The 8,877-nt window shown below is 60.3% G+C and overlaps 1 protein-coding gene across 2 annotated transcripts; it reads right to left on the reverse strand.

Moving 5' to 3' along the window:
• Positions 1-205: 205 nt before the first annotated feature.
• Positions 206-6,945, reverse strand: LOC120764265 (SLAM family member 7-like). Of its 2 annotated transcripts, XM_058423778.1 has the most exons (8): positions 6,852-6,945; positions 4,284-4,568; positions 3,934-4,197; positions 2,631-2,729; positions 2,042-2,086; positions 1,786-1,829; positions 1,409-1,483; positions 206-1,301 (listed from the first exon to the last, which is right to left on the reverse strand). In XM_058423778.1, the coding sequence occupies exons 1-8, from the start codon at positions 6,904-6,906 to the stop codon at positions 1,260-1,262; spliced, it is 909 nt and encodes a 302-aa protein (XP_058279761.1). In that variant the 5' UTR covers positions 6,907-6,945; the 3' UTR covers positions 206-1,259. The 2 variants fall into 2 exon arrangements, with proteins under 2 accessions (XP_058279761.1, XP_058279762.1); XM_058423779.1 differs by lacking the exon at positions 1,409-1,483.
• Positions 6,946-8,877: the final 1,932 nt, after the last annotated feature.

Consider the following 8,877-nt stretch of genomic DNA (forward strand, 5'->3'; position numbering starts at 1 on the left):
CCGAACCGCAGCGGAAGGAGCTCGGGGCCCCTCGCTGCCGCTTCCTGTGGTGATCACACGGTTCTCGGAAACACGGCCGAGCAGAGAAAGACAAAATTACAAATAATAATAATTTCCCAAGGTGGGGGGGGGGGAAAGGCGATTTACGAAAAAAGTCAAAATTCCTGAGAGAGTTCTTTATTTAAAAAAAAATAAATTTGGGGTTTCTGCAGAAAAAAAAAGGGGCTGGGCTGGAGCCCCCCCATCCCTGGAGGTGTCCCAGGAACCCCCTGGACCTTGGTTTGGGTGACCTGGAGGGCTTTTCCCGAATTCGGGAATTCCTGGATTCCATGGAAAAATCCCGTCCCAGAGTCTCCTCCGGCCTGTCCGGGAGTCCCCGCGGCGTTTGGGGAGTTTTGGTCCCGGATCCTGGCGGGAGAGGGTGGGAAAAGGAGCCTGGACCCCGGGAGTGGCCAAAATCGAGGAGAAAGATCCCAAAATCGAGGAGAAATGTCCCAAAATCGAGGAGAAATATCCCAAAATCGAGGAGAAAGATCCCAAAATCGAGGAGAAATGTCCCAAAATCGAGGAGAAAGATCCCAAAATCGAGGAGAGAGATCCCAAATCCTCCCAGAAATCCCAAAGTGAGGCAGCAGCGATGAGGAGGGAAAGGGGAGATCCCGGGAGGGTGAGATCCGTGAGATCCGTGATATCCAGGAAATCCATGAGCTCGGTGGGGTCCGTGTCCGCGGTGGGATCAGGGACTTTGGAGCTGCTCCGGAGCCGATCCAGAGTCACATCGGGGAGTCTGTGACCGAGGAGTGGAGACCCCTCAAACCATCTCCGGATCCTCCTAAACCAGCTCCGGATCCTCCTAAACCAGCTCCGGATCATCCTAAACCAGCTCCAGATCCTTCAAACCGGCTCTGGATCCTCCTGAACCAGCTCCAGACTCTTTATAACAGCTCCGGTTTCTTCTGAACCAGCTCCAGGTTCTTTAAATCAGTTCCAGGTCATTCTGGTCCAGTTCAGGCTCCCTTTAATCAGTTCCAGCTCCTCTAAATCACTTCTGTCTCCTTTAAATCAGTTCCAGCTCTCTTAAATCAGTTCCAGCTCCCTTAAACCAGTTCCAGTTCCCTTAAACCAGTTCCAGCTCCCTTAAATCAGTTCCAGCTCTCTTAAACCAGTTCCAGCTCCTCTAAACCAGTTCCAGCTCCCCAAGCCCGGCTCCAGGTCCTTCCGAGCCCGGCTCCCGGTCCTTCCGAGCCGCTCCAGCTCCCCTAGACCAGCTCCAGGCCGGTCACGGCGCCGTTGTCGCCGTCCTGCGGGGACAGAGGGGCGCGGGGCGGGTTCGGGGCGGGTTCGTGGAGCCGATCCCCGCCTCGGGCGCCCGGGATCCCAGGATCTCCCGTCCCCAGCCCGGGCTCACCGGCTCCGGGCGCTTCACCAGCGAGTACACGGTGCCGGAGGATCCCGCGCCCGCCGCTCCGGCTCCGGGGACGCGCTGCGGGAGGAGGCCCTGGGGATCGATTCCGGGAAAACCCATCCCAAATCCAGGGATCCCCCCAGGGATCCGCTGCCGGAGCTGCTGCCCCGAGCCGAGGCCAGGGTGTCCCCGGGTGTCCCCAGGTGTCCCCAGGTGTCCCCAGGGTGTCCTCAGGATGTCCCCAGGGTGTCCCCAGGGTGTCCCTCAGTGTCCCCAGGTGTCCCCAGGTGTCCCCAGGGTGTCCCCAGGGTGTCCCCAGGTGTCCCCAGGTGTCCCCAGGTGTCCCCAGGTGTCCCCAGGTGTCCCCACCCCGCTCTCACCTGCTGGCACGGGCCCACCTCAGCGTACACCGTCATGGACTCGGCTGCAAGGGGGAAAAAGCAGGAATCTGGGAATGTGGGGATCTGGGAATTTGGGAATTTGGGACGCAGGGAATCCCCCGGGATCATTCCCCGGGATCAGCCAGGACAGCGGGGTCGGGGTCCTTCAGCTCCCATCCCAAACCTCTGACCCTAAATGCGATTCCCTGGCTGTTCCCACCAGGAAAAAGGAGGGGGAACCTCCCCGAAATCCCACCTGTGTCCGTAGGCTTGGGTTTGGAGAGGCGGAATTTCCTCCAGCCTGGGCGGGGAAGAGAGGGAATGAGGAGAACCCCAAAGCCACCCAAAACCACCCAAATCCACCCAAATCCACCCAAACCAATCCCAAATCCACCCAAATCCACCCAAATCCACCTAAATCCATTCCAAATCCACCCAAATCCACCCCAAATCCACCCAAATCAGCCCCAAATCCACCCCAAATCCATCCCAAATTCACCCCAAATCCACCCAAATCAGCCCCAAATCCATCCCAAATTCACCCCAAATCCACCCAAATCAGCCCCAAATCCACCCCAAATTCACCCAAATCAGCCCCAAATCCACCCAAATCAGCCCCAAATCCACCCAAATCCATCCCAAATCCACCCCAAATCCACCCAAATCCACCCAAATCCATCCCAAATCCACCCCAAATCCACCCAAATCCATCCCAAATCCATCCCAAATCCGCCCCAAATCCACCCAAATCCATCCCAAATCCATCCCAAATCCACCCAAATCCATCCCCTCCCGGCTCCCTCCTCCTGCTCCCCGGGCCTCCAGGGATGATTTTCCGCTCTCACCTTTGGATTTGCGGAGGAGCACCAGGAAAATCAACAACCCCACCCCGACTCCGAGCCCGGCTCCCAGCCCGATCCTGACCCAGCTGCCCGAGACGGCGTCTGGAAAAGGGAGAAGATCCCGTGGGATCATCCCAAATAAATCCAGCTCTCCCTGGCCGGGGGGCGGAGGGAATTCCGATCCCTCCCCAGTCCCTGGATCCAGGAGAACTCGACCCAAGCCGGGGCAGAGGCTTGGCAGAAGCAGCAGTGGGAAAATCCCTGAATCCCCAAATCCCAGAACCCCCCAAAATCCCCAGAACCCCCCAAACGCCCCAAATCCCCCAAATCCCGGAGCAGGTGTGTTGGGAAGGAGCCATGGAGCACTCCAGGATGGGATCACCGGGAGCAGGGAACACGGGGACGCGGCCGGGCGGGTTTGGGACCGGGACACGGCTCCAGACCGGGACACTCCATGGGAAGAGATTCCCAAATGGAGCTGGAACCCCTCGGGGTCGCGTTTGTGGCCGCCACTCCTTGCCCCGGCCCCGGGACCTCCGGGAAGAGCCTGGACATTCCCTGGGAAGGGTTTTGGGAGCAGCTGGAGGGGGCTGGGCCCAGGCTCCCCAATCCCGCTCCCCAGCCGGACAGGGAAAAGCTGCACCGGACACTCGGGGACACTCGGGGACACTCGGGGACACTCGGGGACACCTGGGAACACTCAGGGACACTCGGGGACACTCGGGGACACTTGGGAACGCTTGGGGACACTCGGGGACACTCAGGGACACTCAGGGACACTCGGGGACACTTGGGAACGCTTGGGGACACTCGGGGACACTCGGGGACACCCGGGAACACATGGACAGGGCTGGCAGCTCACCGGGGCCGGGAGAGTGCGTGGAGTTTTCTGGCGAGGGGAGAGAACAGGGACAGGGGTCAGAGCTTCTGTCTGCATCCCGAGCCCACCCCAAATCCCATCCCCAAATCCCACCTGGCTCTCAGGGATTTGGGACCAGCCCGTCCCAATCTTTCCCCGGCTCTCAGGGATTTGGGATCAGCCCATCCCAATCCCAGTCTTTCCCCGGCTCTCAGGGATTTGGGATCAGCCCATCCCAATCCCAGTCTTTCCCCAGCTCTCAGGGATTTGGGATCAGCCCATCCAATCTTTCCCCGGCTCTCAGGGATTTGGGATCAGCCCATCCCAATCCCAGTCTTTCCCAGCTCTCAGGGATTTGGGATCAGCCCATCCCAATCCCAATCTTTCCCCTGCTCTCAGGGATTTGGGATCAGCCCATCCCAATCCCAGTCTTTTCCCGGCTCCCACCTGCGCAGAGCATCCCGGCCGTGCTGACGGAGACGTTCCTGCTGCTGACGGCGTTCCGCGCCGTGCACGTCAGCGGCTCCGGCTCCCGGCCGGAGGATTCCTGCAGCACCAGGAATTCCCCTTCCCGCCGCCGCCCCGAGACCCTCCAGGTGTAGGAGACGTTCCCGAGGCCGGTGCCGGGCGCGGAGCAGCGCAGGGAGAAGCTGCAGCTCCCGCCCGAGCAGTTCCGCGCCTCGCAGGTGACGGTGGGCTCTGCCAGCTCCCCTGCGGGCACGGCCGCGTCAGGAACCTCCTCGGGCAGGGCGAAAAACCCCCCAAAAGGGCAAAACCCCAAAAAGAGCAGCACCTACTGTACACCTGCAGGGTGAAGGTGGATTTCTTCCCGTTGATGCTCACGGAGTAGGTCCCGGCGTCCTCCATCCTCAGCCGGGAGATGTTGAGCTCCCGGCCCCTCTCCGAGACAGACAATCGCTTTTTGTATCCTTTGGAAAACACGGGAGCGGCGCCGTCCTCGTCTGGCACCGTCACTATGGGGTCACCCCCGAAATCCCAGAAGGCCGGACCCTCGTCTCGGCTGCGGCTGCGGAAGGTGACGGAGCTGCCCAGGGCCCCGATCAGCTCGGTGGGGTCGCTGGCTGGGGAGGGAAAGCGGGGAGGGAACACGGGGTGAGGAGGTGAGGAGGGGATGAGGTGAGGAGGATGAGGAGGTGAGGAGGTGAGGAGGGTGAGGAGGGTGAGGAGGGGATGAGGGAACGCGGGGTGAGGAGGTGAGAGGGTGAGGAGGGGATGAGGGTGAGGAGGGGATGAGGGAACGCGGGGTGAGGAGGTGAGGAGGATGAGGTGATGAGGAGGATGAGGAGGATGAGGGTGCAGAAAATGTAGGATGGAGGTGGGCTCAAGGTGGAATGGAGGTGAGATGAAGGTCAGCTGGAGTGGGGATGAAGGTGTGATTTAGGTGTGATCCAGGTGGGATCCAGGTGGGATCCAGGTGTGATCCAGGTGTGATCCCGGTGGGATGGAGGTGCTGAGCCCAGAGAACGCAGCCCCCCGGGGCTGGGGGTGTTTGAGGCTCACGGGGGGCTCACGGAAGGGTCCCTGGGGGAGGAGGAGCCCCAGGCCACCCCAGGCCGGGCCCCCGGAGCCGTGAGCCAAGGACGGAGCCCGGAGGGGAACTGAAAGGGAAACGGGAACGAGGAGCTGGAGGGGAGGGGGTCACTGTGAGCCCCCTCAGCGGGACACGGAGCTCCAGCTGCCCCTGGAGCTGGATCAGGGAATCACGGACAGGTTCGGGTCGGGTGGGACCCTCAAATCCTTCAAATCCTTCAACTCCTTCAACTCCTAAACCCCCCGTGCCCCCCGAGCCCTGTCCAGCCCGGCCCTGGGCACTGCTCCAGGATGTCTGTCTTCTCCAGGATGTCTTCTCCAGGATGTCTTCTCCAGGCTGACCGCCTCCTGCCAGGGAAGGGCCCTGCCCGGCTCCGGGGCCTCCTCTGGACTCGCTCCAGCGGTTCCGTGACCTTCCCGTGGTGGGGGCACCATTCCAGGCGGGATCTCGCCATTCCAGGTGGGATCTCGGGATCTCAGGATCTCACCATTCCAGGCAGGATCTCACCATTCCAGGCGGGATCTCACCATTCCAGGTGGGATCTCGCCATTCCAGGCGGGATCTCACCATTCCAGGCGGGATCTCACCATTCCAGGCGGGATCTCGCCATTCCAGGCGGGATCTCACCATTCCAGGCAGGATCTCGCCACACCAGAGGTGAGGATCCTCCCACACTCCTTTGGAAAATGCCCACGATCCCTCCGGCCCCTCGCTCCCCTCCCGTGACCCCGGATCACCCGTCCGAGGAGGAAGGAGCCCTTCTCGTTGCTTTTCGCAGCTTCCCATTTCCAAAGAACCCCGTGCCACCCAGTCTAGACTGGGAATGGAGTTTTCCTTCCCGGTTTTTCTAACAGGGAACCGATCCCGGCTCAGCCCCGAGGCCGGGCTCGGGGTTTCTGCCTCGCCCGGCCCCGGGCGGCTCTGGGACACGCAGAGCCGGGTCTCCGGGAGCACGGAGAAGGAAAAAGCTGCCGGTGGAAGATAAACCCTCCGGACATCTGCTGATGAACGCTGCCGAGGGCTGGCTCGGGGGATAGGAGCCCCTCCCAGGCTGCGGGGAAAGGCTGGGGCCCAACCGCCCCCAATTCCCCTTTTTTCAGCCCAAAAACACGACAAGTTGAGACCTCAAAAAACCGGGAGGGGATGAGGAGAGGAGCAGGAGCTGAAGGGGGAGCAGGATGTCGGGAGGACATCTGGACCAGGGGTGGACCAGGGATGGATGGGGATGGATCTCATCAGGAAGGTCAGGAAGTTTGGGAAGTTTGGGAAGGTCAGGAAGATTGGGAAGGTCAGGAAGGTCGGGAAGGTCAGGAAGTTTGGGAAGGTCAGGGAGGTCAGGAAGGTTGGGAAGTTTGGGAAGGTCGGGAAGGTCGGGAAGGCCGGGAAGGTTGGGAAGGTCAGAAAGGTAGGGAAGTTTGGGAAGTTTGGGAAGGTCAGGAAGTTTGGGAAGGTCGGGAAGGTCGGGAAGGTCGGCAAAGCCCGAGGTCAGCAAAGCCCGAGCTCGGAGAGCTGAGCAGGAGAGGGAACTCCTGGCCAGACGTGCAGCTGGAGGATAAACGTGGAATTCTGGAGGGGTTTGGGTTGGGAGGGAACTTTGAACCATCCCATTCCGCCCCTCAGGTCACTCCCAGGGACGGGGAATCCATGGAGTGACCCCTGCCCGGAGCAGAGGCCGACCTTGGCGCTCTCCCCACAGGTTTCCGTGGCAGCCCCGCACCCCAACCTCTGGTGCTCCCGCTCTCCCCCGGCCCCAGAAACCCCAAAAGCGCCCCAAAATCTCCTTCCCGAGGGAGGAGGAGCGCGCGGCGCTCACCGGCCCGGCGCGGGAAGGCGAGGATGGAGAGGAGCGGGATCCAAAGCAGCTCCATGGGCGCCCGGAGCGCGGGGAGGGACCGGAGCCGCCAGCGGCGATGGCAGCAGAGGAAGAGGCAGCGGAAGTGGGCGAGGGCTGTGACACCCCCGGGTGACAGCGGCCACCCTCGGAACAGAAACTTGCGGTGTTCCGAGGGAAGCGTCACGTGGCCCAGGAGAGCGTTATCCCAGAGAATTCCCGGCTCAGGGATTGGGTTTGGGAGGAGCGAGGCTGAGCCCAGACCGCCGAAGGGTTTGGGTGGGAAGGGACCCGAAAGCTCATCCCTCTGTCCCAGCCGGGCCTTGGACACTTCCAGGGATGGGGAATCCATGGAAAAACCCGGGCCAGGGGAGGATTTGTCCCAAACATCCCGACCAAAGCAGCCCATGGAATTCTGGAACAGTTTGGGATGGAAAGGGACCTTAAATCCCAAAAATTCCCACGGGCAGGGAGCTTCCCTCAGCCCAGGGGACTCCGACCCGGCCTTGGAGGGGACGAGGAGCAGGAGAAGGAGAGGAAGGAGAGGGAGAGGAAGAGGAGGAAGAGGAGGAAAAGGAGGAAAAGGAGGAAAAGGAGGAAGCAGAGGGATGGATTTCAGGGAAAATTCTTCCCCCAGGTGGAATTTTGTCGGGGATTTGTCGGAATTGGTTTTTGTCACTGCACGGGATGATGTCACCTCACATGATGACGTCACCGCACACGGGATGACGTCACCGGGCCGGCCAGAAGCGGGTCCGCGGGCTCCCTTTGTTGGCCGCCCCCCGCCCGTGGGAAGCCGCCGCCGGCCGTTTGTCCGCAGCCGGGGGCGGGGGCCGCCAGGGAGCGGGAACAAAAGCGCCTGGGGCGAAGGAATCCAGGCTGGAATTCCAAATCCTTCCTCTGCGGCGTCCCGGCCTGGCCAACCCAAAAAATCCCGAGTTTTTTTGCGGGTTTGGGGGGCGGGGGGAGAATTCCGGGAGCAGCTCCCTTTTCTCATCTTTTTTCCCCTTCCCCCTCCTTTTTTTTCCTCCTTTTCCCCACCTTTTTTCCCCGATTTTTTTCCTTACGCCCCCTTTCCTCCCTTTCTCCCACATTCCTCTTTCTCCCACATTCCTCTTTCCCCCTTTCTTCCTCCTTTCCCCCTTTTCCTCCCTTATCCCCTTTTCCCCCTTTTTCTCCCATTCCCGCCCTTTCCCCTTTTGTCCCTTTTCATCTTTTCCTCCCTCTTCCCTTTCTCCTTTTTTTCCCCTTTTTTTCACCCTTTCCCCCCCATTTCTCCCCTCTTGGTCATCCCGAGGAATCTCCAGGAATTCCCTCCTGGGATGGGATCCAGCCCTCCATGAGCCCCTCCCGATGCTTCCCAGCCCTTTTTCCATGGAAAAATCATCCCAAATCTCCAACCCTGGCACAGCTCGAGGCCGTTCCCTCTTGTGCTGGCCCCGTTCCCTGGGATCAGATCCCAAATCCCCCCCGGAGGATCCCAAATCCCCCTGGATCAGATCCCAAATCCCCGGATTTGGGGTCACCCTGGTCACCCCTGGGTCGGTGTCCATTATTCCACGGGGGCAGCTTTGGGACGCTCCCATCTCCACCAAAAAACGGGGGGAAATCGGGAATTCCGCCTCCACAAATCCCCAAAAGTTCCACTCTAAGCCAGGATTCCCCGGGCTGGAATCATCCAAGGGTCATCAGGGACCTCCCTGGAAAATTCCAAGTCATTCCGGCCCTGCCCGAGGAGCGGCTCGGGATAATTCCTGCTCCTTGGATGAGGATTTCAACACCAAAGTTCATTTTTCCAGGGATTTTCCCCACTTGGAAATAAATTTTTTGGTCCATTCCTGGGTGGAGGTTTCGAGCTTTTATTCCACTTGTGAAATCCAGGATATCCAAAAACCCCTGGAAATGGATAAATATTGATCCTGGCGCTGGATCCCGGGCGATTTTCCAGCCAGGAAATTCCAGGATGAGTTGATGGGGAAACAAGAAAGGATTTCGGATTGTAATTTCC

Source organism: Hirundo rustica, chromosome 29 (assembly GCF_015227805.2).
Source record: "Hirundo rustica isolate bHirRus1 chromosome 29, bHirRus1.pri.v3, whole genome shotgun sequence".
Lineage (NCBI taxonomy): Eukaryota > Metazoa > Chordata > Aves > Passeriformes > Hirundinidae > Hirundo > Hirundo rustica.

What these genes read in the sequence shown, in the direction of transcription:
- LOC120764265 (XM_058423778.1), bottom strand. Translation starts at nt 6,906, where the DNA reads ATGGAGCTGCTTTGGATCCCGCTCCTCTCCATCCTCGCCTTCCCGCGC. An exon ending in CGCCTTCCCGCGCCGGGCCG is followed by an intron (nt 4,569 to 6,851) that starts GTGAGCGCCGCG and finishes TTCCCTCCCCAG; the next exon opens with CCAGCGACCCCACCGAGCTG. An exon ending in GGCCGGGATGCTCTGCGCAG is followed by an intron (nt 2,730 to 3,933) that starts GTGGGAGCCGGG and finishes TCCCTTTTCCAG; the next exon opens with ACGCCGTCTCGGGCAGCTGG.